This window comes from Epinephelus fuscoguttatus, linkage group LG1 (genome assembly GCF_011397635.1).
Source record: "Epinephelus fuscoguttatus linkage group LG1, E.fuscoguttatus.final_Chr_v1".
NCBI classification, from domain to species: domain Eukaryota; kingdom Metazoa; phylum Chordata; class Actinopteri; order Perciformes; family Serranidae; genus Epinephelus; species Epinephelus fuscoguttatus.
The window spans coordinates 35,307,040-35,326,533 of NC_064752.1; the positions used below are offsets into that span (position 1 = coordinate 35,307,040).

At 40.9% G+C, this 19,494-nt stretch overlaps 1 protein-coding gene across 5 annotated transcripts in view; it reads left to right on the forward strand.

Moving 5' to 3' along the window:
- The window catches only part of slc2a9l2 (solute carrier family 2 member 9, like 2), a 171,297-nt gene extending 152,031 nt beyond the window's left edge, over positions 1–19,266 (forward strand). For all 5 annotated transcript variants that reach the window (XM_049574593.1, XM_049574598.1, XM_049574607.1 and 2 more), the window contains one exon: positions 18,048–19,266. In XM_049574593.1, the coding sequence (XP_049430550.1) occupies positions 18,048–18,284 (237 nt within the window). In that variant the 3' untranslated portion in view covers positions 18,285–19,266. The remainder of the gene's footprint in view (positions 1–18,047) is intronic.
- Positions 19,267–19,494: the final 228 nt, after the last annotated feature.

A 19,494-nucleotide genomic window follows, 5' to 3' on the forward strand; every position in this document is an offset into this window, starting at 1 on the left:
TTAATGCTCCCCAGGCCTCTGCTGCCTTTTTGCATTTGACTGATGTAACAAAACATTAGAGAACACACAGAGAGAAAGATATGGCTGACTGCTGCATCCAAAGCACTCATTTCATCAGTTAGTAGATCTCAAAGTATGGAGAGTATAAAACAAGAAGAATCTGCCAAACACTTGAAAAGAGCACATAAAACACAAGCACTTCCCTGTAAGTGAAGGGAATAGCTGCCTTATTGAAATTAATCAGAGATAGGGACTGTTCTTGTATTGCTGCTCTCACGAACCACCCTCACTATCCGGACAGATAACCCCAAAGAGATTAAGTTCCCAAGGTAATCTGCTCTGAATCTGAGGGGTCAGATGTCCTGAATTGACACCACCTTCAACAATGCCTGTGATGTGGCAGAACGCTGTGTAGAATGAGGATATGGGACCCATGAAGACCTTGGCATTGTACATTTCTCCAAACTACGCATATATTACATTTGTAAGTTTCATAATAATGACATAGTACAGATTACATGTATATGAGCTGAGTTTGTCAATATGAGGAAGGTAAGATGGGTGGCATGATACATAGGTGAGACAGCTGCCAACCAGCAGACCACTGTACAAGAGCAACAAAAGTGGGTAGTTTTTAAAGGAACTTCAGGATGTGTTTGTAGCGACCAAACTGGGTATTTTAAGCTGAAACATGACTTTTCCCCCCAACCCTAACCAAGTGTTTTTTGTGCCTAAATCTAACCACATATTTACCACAGCCTTTTTAACATAAGATTGAAAACACATAAGTGGTTTGTAGAAATGTACAAATCCAACATTTATTCTGTTGAGTGCGTTGACTGAGCTGAGCCTCTCTATGGCCAGGCTGTGATTAGTGGAGCACCACCAGCTCCATTGACATGCAGAGATAGGACAAACTGGTGGACTGAGACAACACTTTCTTTTGCACTTTCTCAAAAGGATTTTGAGTGACAGTGTCTAACAACACCAAGGTCAGATCCCAGTTCAGTACCAGGGTGTTAGGGAATACTCAGTGATGCCCCTGCCTACGTGAAGCAGCACAGCAGAGGAAGCTTTGCCTTCATCTGTCATATCCTGCAGGAAGAACAACACATGAGAACAGTAATTTGCCTGCTGTTACACCAATTATAAACGTGTGCAATTTTGTGCAGCAAGTGTGAATACTTAGAATAGTTTTCATCATGCTGGTGGGCAGACTGGCAGCATCTTGATTAAGCTGCTCACGAGCCAGGCCCAGAGGTTGAACCAGTGAGTGAGAATATTAAATTTTCTGTGTGCCTTGAGTAAAAACTCTGCTACTCTGGCTCTGCTGTGGGGCATCAGGCTGAGTGGGGATTCAGCGTGTCTGACCACCGGTGAAGTCATTTTTCGAGCCAGACAGAAGGGTACTGAGTGTTTGTTGTTGAGGAAAGGTTATCCACAGTGGCCTGCACCAACAGTACTACTTAACAGTACTACTACTAACACTACTTAACATACCTGACAGCCTGCAAGTGCAGAGGACTCTCCCTGAACAGGTTGTTTGCCTCGTGTTTCTGGAGATTTGTGCTTCTTCACCTTTTAGTCCAACCTTTATTACTAAATCAAAATGTGTGACCATTAAATTGAAAATCTGTGTGGAAATCTGATTACAAAAATGCAACTTTCAGCAACAAACACCAAAGTAATATTGGCATAACAATTTGCTTGTTTAATTACTTCAGGGCACTCAGGTGCATAGTCAGCAGCTCATGTGTGTTTTATCAATCCATTCACCAGCGCAAATGTTGGCCTTGGTTTCTGCAAACCAGAGATATGTTATATTTGTAACATGTATCGCAGATATGATAAAACTTTACATTTCCGTTTTCAGTTTAATGTTGAGACAATGCTGTGGTTACCATGCAGTTAGATTTAGGTACAAAAAATACTTGGTTAGGGTTAGGAAAACGTTAAGCATAGTGTTAGTTCAGGCAGGACACGATGTCAAGCTTAGCTCCCGTCCCAGCTACATCAGCTGATCTCAAACAGCCAATCAACTGATGGATCAGCTGATTGATGGAAGGGAGTCAGCTGATAGATCACATGATTCCTTTCTATGCAACCAATTGGCGAATCTCATTCAAACTGCTCTGGCCTGCCTAGTGTTGCTGCGTCCTCTGTAAGCTGCTTTGTAACCCACCTCCAGCCCAGCTCCTTCTTTTCATGCTGTGCTTATCAATGTCATTTCTGTTTGTCATTGATGCTGGCTGTGCTCTGTTCCTGGGGGGTCTTTGTTCCTGCCTTCCCTGCCTTAGGCTTTCCATGTAGGCACATACAAGGGCAGGGAGGTATGCTCTCTCCGCCTTAGGCTTTCTAGGAAAGGCATAGAAGCCCCAGAACAGAGCCATACTGCCACATGTAATACTGCAAATGGAAATAAAGTTTTCTTGACTACAGTGGTTCTGACTGAAATCATGTTTCGGCTTAAACTACCCTGTTGCTACAAACATGGCTGCGTTTGTCATGAACTCTAGGTTAGAATCTGCTTTTGTTGGTCTCTAACAGTGGTCTGCTGCCAGTGGCTGTCTCTCAGTTGTCTGTCACAGTTCTGTATTGCTGGTCACCTGCTTATTTCTGTATGCCCAGTTACCCAGCTCCCATTCAGTAATTTTCCATTCACTCTGGTTTCCCCATACCTCAGCTCTAGCCATACCCACCTCATCAAGGCAACTCAGTTCACCTGTTCCTCATTACTCACAGCCAGTGTATATAAACCCCAGCATATATACCCCAGCGTCACAGATACTCTTTACCAGATTGTTCTTCACCACTTATGCAAGACTCTCCAGCACTTTTTTCTGGACTGGTTTCCTGTTGCCAACCCTGCTGGCCTATGACCTGCTTGCCTGCCTACAGTGTCACCACACTCACCATTGTGTGTGTGACCTGAGAGTACTCACCTGCTGGCTTCTCCATCCTCTGCCTTGCCTCAACCTACCCCCTGTCTGTCCTCAACTGGTTTGTCTACTTGGACTGTGAGCTCACCTGGTTCTGGATCTTTGACCTCCACAACTACATCTCCTGCCTGCTCCTACAAAGTGCCCATGCCTGTTATTGAACCGAACTGCATGTGCGTCTGGGCTAACATCACTGCCCACTCACCTGCTTCCTGGCCCAGTTCAGTCTGCTGGACCAGCCAAGCCATCAGAGTATGTGTAGTGAGACTTTGCTGGAGTGTTGAACTGTATTGTGTGATGTTTACCTGCTCTGCACTGTTCCTGCTGAGTTGTGACATCAAACGTCATTACCAACTTTTTGTGGTTTCCTGTGTGCTGCAATTGGGTCCTTATACAACCTGTTACTTTAGCCCCTTTTACACTGCCAGATTTTCCGCGAATGTTGGGCCATTTTCCCGGCAAGCTGTGAGCGTTTAGACGCACAGAGCCGGATTGGCGAGTTGATCAGAGGTGCCCAAGTCATAGGGTAGTCATATTGGCGGAACCCTTTTAGTTTAAAAAGACAGAGGTGGCCTTCTGCAACGGGAGGGGCTGTTGAAGACTTGTGGGAGGAGCTGTTGATGACGCCGCACGTGTGACCCACTGGTGGTGGATAAACAGGAAACAGCTGACAGCAGGAATTAGTGAGCAGCTAGTAGCAAGAGGGAAACACAAACAGACACTGTAAAGATGAGCAACTGGGGAGACAAGGCATTGTGCGCCCTCCTTGCCCTCGCAAATGAAGAGGCCATTAACCGTCAGATGACAGGAACAGTGAAGAACGGGCCAACTTACGAGAGAATTGCAGAAGGACTGACCAGCCGGGGCTTCCCTCCCACGTCTCTGTTTACGTTACATGCTGAGCCACACGTTTTGTTACTTGCTCACGCCCCCCATTGCCCCGAAAAAGGCGCATTCTATATAAACAGAAGTAGGTAGGCGGCATTTTGCCGCACTCCCCAATTTTGTTTTTATACTGCCAATGCTGAAAGAAGACTGATTGGACTTTCCTGCAAATTTGCACAATTTCTGTTTAAAAGGGCTACTGTCTCACCTATGTGTCAAGCCATTTGCCATCCAGTCTGATGAGAAACTCAGCTCACACACATCATCTGAACTACGATATGCCTGTAAAATGTACAAACATATCTGTGGTTTGCAGAAATGTACTTTGCCAACATTTTGTTCTGGCAACTGGGCTTTTTTTTTATCCCCATTGCTCTATTTACTCTCTATTATAAGAAGCATGTTTTGAGCTGTTTGTCAAACAGTAGTGAATAGTTTCTTCATATGGCACTTCATTTCTACTGGCATGCCCACTCACAAAGAGAGCAGGATATATTCTGTCACATTTAATTCTGAAATCATGCTTGGTTTTCAGAGCCATCTGTCTGCACGGTGCTCCTGTGTAACCAGCCATAGATTGTGATGCAGAGCTCTCCTTTGTTTCACAATCACAGGACTGAAAACAGTTTTACTTGCTGCAGTGAGATTGCTCACCATATTGCGTAACTGACAAATACTTCCTGAAGAAATAACCATGTTGCGCCTTTTATGTACTGTGTGTCCAGTACATTACAATTCCCTCAAGCCCTTCATGCTATACTTCGATATCACACAAACTGAGATACTGCAAATTAATTGTAATGGGCTAAATAAAGACCCTGTGTTTTTATTGATGAAAATCTTGGTACATGGCCGATTTTCTTTGTCAATACTCCCACTATTCCCAAGACACCATTAGGGACTCGACCCATTAAGTGCTGCTTCATGAGAGAAGCTAAAACAATTGTTTTTTTAGTGAGCTACTGTAACTTCATCAGATGACCTGTGAAGAAGGGTAGAGAAAGAAGGGACTTTGTGCAAATGCAATATGAAGCAATTACTATTAACAAATAGCCTGGAGGATTTATCTGATCTGAAGTTAGATGTAGAGAGAAGATAATGAGCCTGGTTATGTGCGTTTGATCAATAATGATGGTTTTTATTGAGCTGAAGAAGTCAAACCTTTTCATTTATCTCAACCAATACATGATGAATACGGGTCATGCACCTGTAAAAATGATTGGATGACAGCTCAGTCAGATGAATCATCACTTTATACATTAAATGCAACATTTTTCTAGATACCTTGACCTATAGTACACATCAGCTCTGTCTGTTTATAAAGTAAATGTTATACCATACACAAGCATAAAGGTTGTTACTGAATTGCAATGAGGAGAAATCAATGTGACATTTTGGCTTGAAATGGTCACATCTAGGAAGTTTGACTCTTTATTTCACTGCCCACGCACTTGTTCACCAGCCCTGTGCTCCTTTTATGTCTCCTTTCCCCCCAAGTGTCGTGTCCTCCTCCTTTCTGTTCCTCTGCAGTGCACTCACATCATTTTCCCAAGGACTTTAGTTAAGTGAGTAGACTTCATGTGCTGTTCCTTTGACCTGTTTTGCATGTTCAAGCAACCATAAATATAGCTTGTGCCTTTCTTTGTCTGAATGTCTCTTTGTCTTTTTCCTTTCCAATCTGTCTCTAACAAATCAATCTCCCAAGGTCCCAAAAAACATAGTTTGGTGTGTGAGCTGTTTTGTTATCAATCAGATGTGTTATTTAGGGATTAGCTGCCCCCCTTTGAGGCTGCATGTTTATGTTTAAGGCTTTTCCTCTGTGCGCTACCTTAGACCTTTGTTCATGCATTGATTTTATATGAATGTAGGTGTTGCGTTGGTTTCTATTCTTAGAAACTAGGAAACTATGGTGCAACCTGCACAGGCTGTACTCATTAATTTGTGGTGCATTTTCCTACTAAAAGTAGTCCCGAGCAGTCTATTAAGAAGACAAGTTGGGGTGGTGGATGGGTCACAAAATCCAGGACTTTCCCTAGGAGACGGGAGTTAAGAACAATGGGAACTTTAAGTGAATTGTGAGTCATTTTAAGGTACGTCCTCACCATATTTCTTTTCTATAAACCTAACCACAGTACCTTTACTTTTACCTTTACTTGCCTAAACCTAAAGACACCAGCCATGTTTCTTTTCCTTTATGTAGATTAAGTAACTTTAATTTAACGATGTATCATCATTAGTGGGACGCTAATTTGTAGGATGTGTGTTATGTGTGCATTATTTTAGGATATTATACAGACTCTTGAGCATCCAATTTTTTTTCTTTTTTTTTTTTGGTTGTACAGTGGGGTGTTTTTGTTTTGTTTTTTTACGGTTTTAGGATTGCCTGAATGGGCATTATATGTGGTTATCAGCCTATGGGTTAGAAGGGACTCACTACACCTACTAGTAGATTCAGAAGAAAAAAACATGGTTTGGGTTTAAATAAGTACATTTGTTACATTACATAACGTAACGTGATGAACTTTTGAATGTCAGTTCAAATAAGTTATAAGTCACATTGACTTTCACAACCACACAAACAGCAGTCTCTTGGGTGAAAGTCCTGTGTTTGAGTAATCCACCCATCCTCCCTGACTACCTTTGTACATGGGCTTTATTGCTCTTTATACCACATCACCCGACCTCCTCCTTCGCTCCCATCATAATTACTACAACCACTAGAGGTCGCTGTCTTTACACTTGATGACAACAATCACAGCCACTAGTAGGTCAAGCAGGCCACTTCTAACTCATATCTATGAGGCTGATAACCACTTATAAAGTCCATTCAGTCGAGTGCTTACATTCGTTTGCACTGGAAAGAAATCACTGAGCTTAAACACTTCATGGAGCTGATGGGAACTGTAGAGTCAGGTAATAATTCTCTATGGGTTTATCACAACATATGACCCCCTCCACATACAAACAGTTATGTCCTATGTTAACATTCATCCATTCAAGCAGGAATAAAACTGTGTACACACATTCCATTATAAAATGCTTTAACTAAACACAGCGCGTCATTATGTGGAAACTGAAAGTCTTAGAGGGACATTCAGACTATAATTGTTACCTATCCACCTAGTAGATAGAATTTAACATATTCAGTTTTATATTTCATAGTATGAGCAAAGTCCTACTGTCTGCCTTATAATTGCCCTCTGTGCCGCGGACATATAGTTCAGCTCTGCTTTTTATAGCAGAACTTTGCCCTCGGTTATAACGTCCCACTTGTCCCTCATTAGATCCTAATGGCATTTGACATTTCAATCTTCGTGAGCTGAAAAAATGTAGAGATGTACGCTGAAGTTCATGCCCTCCTAAACCCAGGGCTTGGAAAGAAGTAAAGAAGTGCTTGGAAAAGTTATCTTAACTTTTCCAAGCACTTCTTTACTTTCCCAATCTGCCATTTCTCTGCTGAGAGAGCCGGGGCCTTGTTTTTATCTGTTTGCAAACAATAATTTAGTATCAATGGAAATACATGGTGCAGGTTGAGAAGTTTTGCTCAAGGCTTTCATCTTTCAGAGTAATTTTATTGAAGAGAGTTTAAGGGGGAATTTGCAGGGGATTTGACATTTTCATATTGTTAAATTTGTGATTGAATGAATGCGTAAGGTACACAAATAGTTTACTTCATAGTAAAGCAAGCCTTATTTCATACCTTATTATGTCTCCATTCTTTGGAACATACTTACTTTTGATTATGAATGAAGTTGCTGCATATTCAGTACTGAGAAACCAGACAACACAATTATAGAATCTATAATGCATCAAGATTTACCCCTGCCTAGATAGCTTGTGATGTTACATGAAGCTATATTTTATCTTCAATCATTCTTACTGCTGGAAATCAGTTGAATCACGAGGATATCGCCTGTTTGTTTTCTTTTTCTGCATCTTCCATCTTGTGTTGAATTTTCCAAACATTCTTCTGTCCCTAGAAATAGCGTGAGAATCATGGCTGTGTAAGTCAGGAATGAGTCTGACCTCTAGTCTCTGCCGCTGGATGGATGCAGGCATTTTGCCGCAGGCATTCATCAGGACTTTTGCAAGCAGGATTCAGTTACAGTCACAGTCTGCTGAGGATAAGCACAAACGACATGAGCACAGGATATAACCTTGTTAAATTCTGAGAACAGGAGCAGGATCTCAGAAATTCATTAACATGTCACCGTGCTGTATCCAACAATAAAGCTAATGTGACAGAACTACACAGGAGATTCTAATTAAGTTGTATTAGAGCACATCTATTTCCTTACAGCTTGAATTAATGGGGTGAACTGTATGTCTCATTGCTGTTTATGCACAAGTGCACATGCAGTTTTCACATTACAGCTCGCATCAAGAAATGGTATACTTTTACTGCAGCTGGATACTACGACTACATATAACATAGCTGAATGAAGTTAGGTATACTTTCTTCAACTTTAGATACAGACATGGTCATGGTGAACAAAACACTAAAAGGTGACTCTGAGTTAAGGAAGGGGCTTCCACAGGGTTGAGGGAAGAAGAGGGGACCCAATTAGCAGTTAAATCCAGTACCGGTGATAGATTTACACCTCTTGCCTGCTGCTGCAACCTTTACTTTTAATTTTCTTTTTCTTTTTTGGACCATTAATATGAATTGTTCCAGCCAAATACACACTCACACAAATGCACCTACACACACAGACAATGTTACTTGTACTGTAACTTGAAGGACATGTTCATAGAGAGAAACAGAAAAGAGTTAGACAAAAGTCATCCCAGAAGTTTGAGATTAGAGTGAATCTTTGCTTGCGGCATGCTGGACATTGTACTGACGTTGGGTTGACCTTCTGTCAGATATTTTCTGCCCGTTTTCTCTGCAGCCCCTGCAGACAAACCTAATTTTGTCCTTTCAGCCAGCTGCACCAGTGTGTCATGTGTGGGAGGAAAAGAGTGAGCTAAAATAGCTGAAAAGGGCATATCAAATGTACAGATAGTAATTTCTTAGTTGTTACTCTAACAGGAGGGCTCAATTGTCAAGGATGAAACAGAAACAGGGCACAAAAAAAATACAAGAAAACAGAGGGGCAGATGAGTGTTATCATAAAGCTTGGGTGTCAAGATGCAAACACTTGAAGGTAGCCTGTGGATTTTTTGAACACTGGTGATGCTGTAGAACAATGTTTTGATGAGAATGTCATGTATTGTTTGTATCCGATGTTCTACCACAAGCACGTGGTACACGTCTGCTGACAGCAGCAGCTATGACAGTGGACATGTACCAATAAAAGGGGAGACGAAGACCAGAGGTGTAGTGTTCCGGAAACACACGGGAACAACGCTCTTTTTAATCTCCAAATGAGGAAATAGAATATTCTGAGTAACTGAGTAGGAATTCATAACTATTTTTGAAGCACTTGAAGATGCAATAGTTACTAAAGTATATGTCATGCAAGACAGACAATAAAAACATAAGGAACAGTCAAAGTTGTCATAGTGACATATAGGTGTGTTGACTGATTTACAACATCAACTTATGCATGGCAAGTTCACCATCTTACTTTAGCCTGTTTGCATGCTAATAAGCACTAAACCCAAAGTACAGCTGAGGCTGATGGGGGTGTCATTAGTTTAGCAGGTATTTGGTCTTAAACATAACTAGTCCATACCCACTGAGTGCACAGTTGCCCACGTACAGTTTCACATGGTGTGTGTTTGGGATACAGGTCATAGGAAATTGCAGATTAAATAGTCAACTGAACCCATTAAGAAGAGCAATGTATTCAGACAGAGTTTTTGTGAATTTGATAGTACAATTGACCAATATCTAAAGTCTCCCCTAGCTACACTCACAAACACACAGACACACAAAGTTGAGGGGTATGGGGCAATTTCCCACGTGCACATACACCTACACAGCATGGCAATTGGTTAGCTTGTTAATTTGACATCAATGTGCATGTTTTAGCAGTGTAAATGTAATTAAGTAATTAATAAGCCTACCTTTATCGGCTGCAGCTGAGATGATGTCTGTTTGAAGTGGATGCATATATTAATGCACGTGCACAGTGTAACTCCGCTGCTTAGTTACAGCTGATGTCCATTTGAGGTGGGATACATATATCATTGCGTGTGCGCAGTAACTTGTGGGGTGAATGCATACAATTCACTTAAAAGTGACTTTGTAAAAGAATATACTAATAGTGTAATTTTTGGAAAAAGTAGCTTTGTCACCTTCTAAAAAGGGGTGACAATCCTCAATGCCTATGTGCAGTTTCACGTAAATTGACCACGTCAGTGAGTAGAATAACGCGGGACAGACAGAATGACACACTGACAGTATTTTTCTGTTGTTATAGCGCCACCCAGTTGCCAATTACAGTTAAATTTCTCCAGTCACCTTGAGGCATCCTGTTCTACATATCTACCAAGTTTAGTAAAAATCGATATGGCGGTTAGGCCTAGATAAAAAATTAGCTCCTTAGCGCCCCCATTTTGTTTGATGGGGTCAATAATGGAGGGGTCCCCTCAGATTATGTGTGGTCATATGCCTACAAAGTTGCGTGGTGATCGGTGAAACCCTTGAGATGTTATACACCTTTATGGGATGAGCCACGCCCTCCGCAATATTCATTGCCTTATAGAAGCTCAGTTTTAGTAAGTTTTCCAACTTTTGCCAAGAGGGAACTTTAGATATTGGTCCCTAGATTATGTTCACTGAGTTTCATGCAGATCGATCAAACTTCCAAAGAGATCCTTTTTAAGTGTTTTTAAAAAAATTCAAAATGGCGGAAAATCTGTATAACTGGAAGTTATGGATTCTTGAGGCAAATTTGTTCCTCATGAGGAGAGGCATCTCTGTGCTAAGTTTCATGTCTCTGCGACACACGGGGCATGAGATATGCCCATTCAAAGTTTGCAATTTCAATCGGTTGCTTTTGTGCCCCCCCTTTGGCCAATTGATGTAATATTGCTTCATTCACATCCTCCCATGACCCTCTACCACTGTGCCAAATTTCACATGGATTGACCAAGTCAGTGAGGAGAAAAACGTGGCACAGGCTTTCACACACACAGACACACAGACAGAGTTTTCGTCATTATATAGTAAGATGCATAGGCCACACTGATATTTCAATTAGATGACTGTGCCAGAAGTAAGAAGATCACCATGTTGTTGCAATTTATCCTCTATTCTCTGGGGATGATGAATGTCTGTGCAAAATTTTATGACAATCCATACAATGGTTTTTAAGATATTTCACCTGAATGATCAACACCAACATTGCCATCTCTAGATCCATGCCGCAAGACTTGTTTCACATCAAGCTAACTCAATATGCACACTGTCAGTTATCAACACACAGTTAATGTGCCAAAGGAAGACATACCAAGGTCCACACTTGATTTCGTCACTTCTCTTGTGTAAACACAAAACATAAATACTACAAAAAATCTACTTAAAATTGAGAATGATTATGCAATGTTAAAAAAAAGACACAGGTCAGCAGCAGAGTTTTTTAACATCCTTATTTTGTGCAAATAGTAACATTCTGCTAAATATTGTACAATTGCTGGAGTCTTGTAAAGTCTTGCAATAGAATCTCTCCACCAGCTTATTTCTTCATGATCATGTAAGTGATTGAAGCATCCAGATTTCCCCTGTAAAGCCTTAAAAGACTTTTTCTTGTGCTCTGACACTGTAACCAGGAAGGAGCTACTTGTTGCCATGAGTAGAAAAGTGATACCGTGGAGGTAATTTTGAAACATTTACAGAAACCTGTTGAATTCCGGTCACAAAGTGTCAGTGACTTATGGTATGTGTAATCCTATAAGCTTATCAGTGTTCATTAGTTTTAATGATTCAAATGGGATCACTGTGTTGTCAGGAAGGTGCCAGATTTAAATTGGTATGTGGTGAAACCTCATCTGGAGAGTGTCAGCAAACCCACAGGACACTAATTATAAATCCCATTATTGTCTCTCTACCCTGTCACCTCATTCCTTTATGCCTGATATGTGAACTTATATTTTTATGTATTTATTTATATATGAACATATGAGCATTTCTGCCTGACTGTGACAGACATGGGACATGAGACAGATTGTAAGACAGAGAGGAATAATATAATGTGATGAGAGAATAGACGGCTCTTTCATTTTGATGGATGTACAATGAGACAGATGGCAATAGATGTCAGTCAGTGCAAGGACAAATAGAAGTGGAGCTGAATATGTAATAAGGCAGACAATCGAGGCACGCAGCAAAGAAGTGGAGATGCCACAGGAGACATGTAGGAATGGATGTGCAAAGGCAAAGAGTGGGGGAGATAAGGCTGACCAAGGCGAGGAAGGAGCAGACAAGTGTGAGAGAGAGAGAGAGAAAGTGACAGAGAGTTATTTTTAGCCATATAGCAGTGTTGGTTTTGTTGGTTGGGTTTTTTTTTGCCGTGGCCGCTTACTCCCAGGCACACACAGGATCACAGCAGTGACTCACTGGTTACTGACTGGCACCTGAAACCAGCTCTGACCTCTGTTCAGACAGCACACTGCTGCACTGTCACATCCCCTTACCTCTGTGATAGGCCACCACCAAGGTGTCAGTTTGGCTTCTTGTGGGGGCTGGTTATCAGCTTTTCAATGGGGGGCAAGCAGACTGCAAAGGGGAATACATTTGGGGAATGAATAAAACGTATTAAGACACCAAAGTGGACATTTTTAATAGTTTTTATTCAGTATAATAAATGGATGTCAAATAATCAACTTTAAAAGATAAATTCAGAAAATAACAAGAAAAGTGCACGCAGTAGTGTTCAGATCTCCGCCAGGTAGCTGAGTGGTCACCCTTATTGCAGCCTCTGTGGACAATCCCTGTAATTCCAGCAGACAACAAAACGGACCAAAAAAGGGAAAGCATTTACTATTTAGCCCATACTTACAGTAGAAGCATAAATCTCAAGGAAAAATGACCATATCAACAAAATTTGCAAGTCTAAAAAATTAGCAAAACGCTCTGTTTCTGAAAGGCTTCTGGTGTGGTATGATGCCATATGACAGACAGTACAAGGCAGCCATGGCAGCTGGAACATGGCAAAGCTGCACCGGTGATTTTGTTCCCCTCCAGGCTTCCTTACAGTCAAGATGGTTGTAAAGATAACAAAAATGAGGGCTACTTCATCTTGTATCGTGCCTAAATTAGGTGGATCATAACACATCTGGTAGGGAATGAATCTGTAGATGCTTTGGTTCAAAATCAATCAATTTGGTTCAAACCACACCACTTTTTACCTCAGCCAATTTCCAGAGAACCTGCAGCTTAAGAGGAGGGAGGGGTTAGCATTCAGTGAGGGTATGAAACGAAAATGTCGATAAAACAGATTTTTCGTAAGTTGTAAATCACCACAACCACAAGAGGTCCTTAAGCATACAGTCATACATGTGCACACAAAATAGTAGGCTGATTGGTCCAGTAGTTTGTGAGATTAGCTACAGACAAATACCCAAGTACACCCAAACACACTCACAGACATGCATGCACATGACATAGCTGCTAGTTGTAACTCCAAACAGCTTACAGCCATGGACAAATAATAAGACTGTGGGACCCTGGACTCAGACATGTGAAAGGCCCCCCTTAGATAGGAGCAAGACACAAAAGACATGACTGCATCATGTGGTCATGTCTTTTATGCATCACTTTTCTTTTGTTATTTTTATTTTTTTCAGCATCACTCTGTGGTCGACTGCCTTTCCAACAGGACACATTAGTCACTTCAAACAGGAATTCACGCCAACTACCTGTCACTGTCTCTGATACGGGGAAACTCCCCCTGACCCCACCTTTGAGCTCCTGGCATCAATCATTTAAGCTGAACTGAGGATGATTAAGTGATGTATTGCCTCTCATTTCAGAGCTTTGAAGTCTGTTTTTATCTTTAACTTCTACCCGGACAATGCAGAGCATTGTTATGCTCCAGGGGTTGCAAGGAAATTTCAAAGAGCAGCAGTATGCTCTGCTTAATATTAAACAAAGTTTTACAAAAGGACTAATTATCCATTTTGATAACTGAATCAAAGCACATCAAAGGTGAAGCAAAATTACGATATTCTCTGTACGAGGATGAATTCAAACTCAGTTCAATTCAGTAAATTCATTTCTCTTTTTGCATTCAAAGAGTATGACTGTGATAGTCATATCTACAATACAGCACAGTTTATTTGGCACAGTAACCTCTTACATTTTTTCCCATGAGGAAATCATCAAGTGTTATTCAACAGCAGTGCAGCAGCTGACCTCATTTAACCCGTGTTGAGGCAGATTTTGATGTCATAGCTCTGTGCTGAATGTCAAGCACCATCAGTTGGTTGTCTGCAGCTCACTGCAGTTTACTACACTGATAGTCTTATTTGAGATTTCCACATAGATCTCCTACTTAGCCGCCCTTTTGTTGCTTGACTCTTGGCCCTTTGTCTCATCCTGTGGGCACACATTCTGTGGAAGATATCGGCTGACAATAATAGAGACAAAGGACTCTTGTGCACAGTCTGTGAGCAAACTCCTTGCTCCTTTTTTCATTACAATAGAACTGATGGCACCTTTTACATGTCATGATGAATTCCTGTAAGTTTGTAGTGCAACAAAAGGAAATATGAGAACAGTAACAATGAGGTGCAAATGCCATTAGCTTTCTAGACAAGTATCGACTATAAAATTACCAGTGATGCATTTAAGTCATCCTGCAGGAATCTCTATTACTATCATGTAGCTCTATTAAAAAACACATTACTGGAATAGGCATGTGGGATTTTAATTTTGATTGTTGAAAGGGCGAATGTCTCTGAATCCACAAGCTGTAAACCTTTGAAGTAGTCACCCCTTTGGGTTAAAATGGAGATTTCACTGATTGACAGAACTATTTCTGGAACAGGTACCAAATACAGTAGATCCGTCTAGTTTCACTGACCTTTGAATTTCAGCTAGATTCTGACTTGTCTTGTGCTGTTTCACGGTAATTTATGGCTGTGCAATCCATTTTTTCACAACAAAGCACTCTCCTGTGAAACCATGTATCTACAAATGTTTTATTTTTCAATATGGCTTATGGGTTAAAACAAATCTCCCTCTTCTTTTAGCTGGGGGAGACAGTTTTCTGGGGAAAAAAGGTAGAATTTAAAAATACACCATACTTCCCTCTCTGTCCTAAGACACTCACACCAGTCAAGCACAGGCATAGACACATGCTTCATACAGTAACCCAGTGTTTCCCATACACTAATTTATTTAATCTTATTTCATTGTAGAGCTCATTGACTCAGCACCATCCTTGCCTCGCTCTCTCTCTCTCTCTCTCTCTCTCTCTCTCTGTTTATCAGACCACAAAAGAGACAATAATTAGCTGCTAGCCACCCCACGGCCCCTCTCTTCACTCCCTACCGCTGTGGATTGTTTCAGAAGGAGAGCAGGCCGCAGCTCCAGAGATTGACCCCAGGTTGGCAGCTGTAGTGACTTTACTCTGGCCAGTGTGAACTCAAGTGTTCGGCCTCACCTGTGTGATGGCAGCAACACAAAGTTTGTTGATCTGGTTGGTCGTCGGGGCTTCCCCAGAGCTGGAGTTTGCATTGGCTGGATTCAGGATGTGTTTTCAGAGCTGCTGCTTGCTCTCCTCCCAGCAAAGTGGTCTGTAGAGGCAGTGAGTGAGGTGGAAGACAAACTGTGATTCAAGGCTTTTGCTCATGTTAGTTACATAAATGTGAATTTGAAGCCTATAGCTTTGGTTAGCAGAAGGCTAAACTATCAGTTATGTTTTATCTCAAACTCTAAAACACTCAGCCGATATTGACATGTGTTTCATTTCATTTATTGTCAGACTCTCTTCTACATTCTTTTTTTGATAAGTCTGCCTCCCTTTTTTAGATTGCTGTGAAGTGTAGGTAGTTGTTGCCAATGCTGGAATAGCAACTATTTCTGCATGATTTTCCACCACTGAATCAAGCTTTCACCATCTGGGATGTGGGAGCACATCTGCATTTGTAGAACAGCCAATAGGAGCGCCCTCTACCTGAAATGACCTGTGATAAGTCAAAGCCTTGATGCTCTACAGCCTGAAAACAGAGCTTAGAGGAGGTGCAGAAGTCTGTTATTTCTCAGTCTCAGTCTGCTTGAATTACAATGCACTGAAAAGTTGTTGTTTTTTTGCCCAAGACAAAACTGCCCACCCCAGCTTTAAATTAAGCAAACCTTTTAAATACCCACTGAATTATCTTTTAAAAATGCAATGAAAATATATTGGAATTATCTGTTGAAAGGTAATGATCAGCATGGAGGGTTACTGTTAGTCATTCAGCAGCTTGTTTGCATTTAATGAGCTTCTCCAGTGACTTTAAAACATTGAACTAAATGCAGTAGGTGTGTAGATGATTTATTGCCCTTTTTTTTCAATCTGTTTATTGATTTTTCCACATAAAAATACAGTGGTTCACAAGTTCTGTGTTACAGTTGATGATTTATTGACTTATAATGAAATATAAAATGGAGCAATAACAACAGGCTCTCTTTGATGGCATCTGTAAAGACTAATGAGCCATCAAACCCGATGACAGTCATTAGTATACTGTGAACTTTTAACTATGATTCTAAATGACTGTATGCTTTTTTCATGTTCCAAGGATGTGACAGTATTGACATAATGGTAATCCATAAAATCCATAAAACACCACAGGGTGGACTTTAATGGTCTAATCTTAAGTACAGCACAGTCTCTTACGCATCGCAGATGCTGACCTTGAGTGTGACTTCCCTTGGGAAGATTCAACACAGTCTATAAAAGCCCACACATGCAAATAACCTCCCACCAACAGTTTATATCCCTCCCACCGATGATGACACACTGTTGGCCCAGAAACCAGTGACCGTGACAGCATATCTCCCAGCACCGGACAGTCACTGGACCAGGACATTTTTTTAATGTCCACAGTGGATGTTTAAACCTTCCTCTCTCCTTTACCGCTGTCCTGTCCTATTCCATAACCTTGTGTTCTGTCCTATGCCATCTGGCCCTGTTCTGTCCTGTTCACTGTTTGTTAGACCTAAAGTTGGGACTGTCTCATTCTCCTCAATCCAGGGGGCTTGCTAAAATTCAATTAATGACAGACGGAGTGGACGCAGACATGTCCTGTTTGTACCGTGATGCATCTCACATGACAACTGGGAAAGAAAGGCAGTGTTTTCTGAGGAACTTGCTAACTTTGCAGATGAGCATTACGTCACAGAGATGGCATGGAAACTGGGTCAGGCCCCGTTGCACGATGCTCTGTTTTTTTTTGTTTTTTTTTTATCTTTTTAGTGCTATTATGAAATACACTCAACAGAGGGAAAACGGCAGAGACTAACAGCAGTGGTGATGTAACAGTTGAAATCAAAAGCAGTAAGTAGTTCTTCATTGAGGTCATGGTTGTTTGGACACTGCATTTCTAATACCAGTTACATAGCGCCACATTTGAGTTCCGTCCCCTCATGAGCAAGGTATTATAGCTCAGTGGGACACTGATGAGTCAGTCAAGTCCGCATTCATCCTCTCTCTCTCTCTCTCTCTCTCTCTCTCTCTCTCTCTCACACACACACACACACACACACACACACACACACACACACACACACACAAACAAACCCTCTCTTCAACTCTAAATCTCCCTCTGGGTAATCAGTCAGTGTGTATTTTTAAATCTGTCACTAATCTCTATTATTGGCATAACATGCTGGACAAGGTTAGCTTTCAGACTTTGGGTACTTGGACATTTTTCAACACACAAACACATACATACATTGTTCAAAAATCTGAACCGAATCCACATGCACAAGCCCCTGGGACCTTTTATGTGTAAAATCATGGGGGTGTTATGCTGTCCCCAGCAACAGATGACAAAACAGATGCTGTCTGTTTTGTCATCAGACGACGTCTCTCTGGAGTTGGCAAGAGTTTGGGATAGCTAAAAAATGCCAGGATTTGGTGGAGAACTGTAATCATCAAATGGTTCACATGCAATGATAAAAAAAAATGAATGGAATGAAATTTTGTGCTGTCTGTTCATTTTACTCTTGAAGATATGTTAACCCTTTGTGCTTGCTTAACATATTTTCATTCATTTTACAACATATCTTGATACAGATGAATTGGCTCTCTCTAATTCCTGTCTCTGTGTTTTCTGTTTCTGTAGGAGATGCTGCAGACCTTTGCCTTCCTGGTGTTTGTGGTGGTCTGCTTCTTGGGATCTATCTACCTTTACTTTGTCCTCCCTGAGACCAAAAATAAAACATTTATGGACATCAGTCAGAGCTTTAACAAGATCAACAAAATTCCTGTCCCCTCCTCAAGCCATGAAATGGAGTTGGTTCTGTCCAGTAAGCCAGGCATGAATGGAAACGATGTAGCTAACATGGAGAGTTCCTTCTAGCTGCACAAACTATGCTAATTTTGGAGACGCAGGATTGACATATAAACTGATAGTATTAGTTGTGTGTACATATTTATTTAATGACTGTGACAACATCATTTTGGTTAAACTAAGCAGTATAGTATAGTATGCAGTAGACAAGTATCCCTTTATGTTGTGTTTTTTTTTCTTTTGTTTTTTACTGGGGTGCCACTGGATGTCAGGAATACACCAGAAAACAGGGTTAATAAACAGTAGAAAGCAGCCTGGAGGCTGGTGAAAATGTTATATGTCCATTTTTTTTTTCCCACTTCAGTCTCTCTTTCAGATTCAGTGCCAACTAAATTAGGACGATGTCCGAACATGGACAAAATCTGTGCAGAAGTTAACTACAAAGGCAATGCACATCATAGCATTGCATCAGAAAAGGGACAAAAATTAGCACGTCCTCCCGGGTGTCATGTTTTCATTCCTGCAGATGGGAGCTGATCGAGACTGGAACCGATAAAGACTTGTGACTACTGCAGAGTCATTTGTCTTTTAAGTGAATGCCGATTGTAAACATCCCACTAAATCCCACTAGAAAACAAAAGCCAGATGTTAGTGGGTTTATCTTTCAGTGAGAGAGGGACTGAAACTAATTTAACTTATGTACGTAAGCTAACTAGTATGTCATGTGATGTAAACCATATTACTTAGCTAAAAAAAAACAACAACTTGATGCTGACTTCTCTTTTCACACAAGACACAAACAGTGGTCTCCTGGGTGAAAGTCTGTGTTTGTTTGACCAATCTGTTACCCGACTTCCTCTCTATGCTGACCTTCTTGCTTTTTATACTACGTCAGTTGCTCTGAGCATCTAATAGGCACCAGGAATGAAAACAGGTCGACTGTGATCAGTAAAATGAAAATCCATGCTTTTGTTTTAATACATTTTGGTATTTTGTATGTTTTGTATGAAAATTACAGTGTTTCAATTTACAGCAATCCATTGTTTATGTCTCTTATTACAGTGAAACAAATGTTTTATGTTGTATTTATGACTTAATATACAGTCTAAAATAATTATCATTTGCAGAAACTTTATATTGTTAAGGTTATGAGTCAACAAGGCAATTAAGCTAATGTTAGACTTAGTTTAATGAAAGAGAGAATTTTGAGTGCTTAACAAGGAAAGGTATAAGAAAAGTGAGTGACACACTTTGCAGTCCCCAACAACTAAACACTATT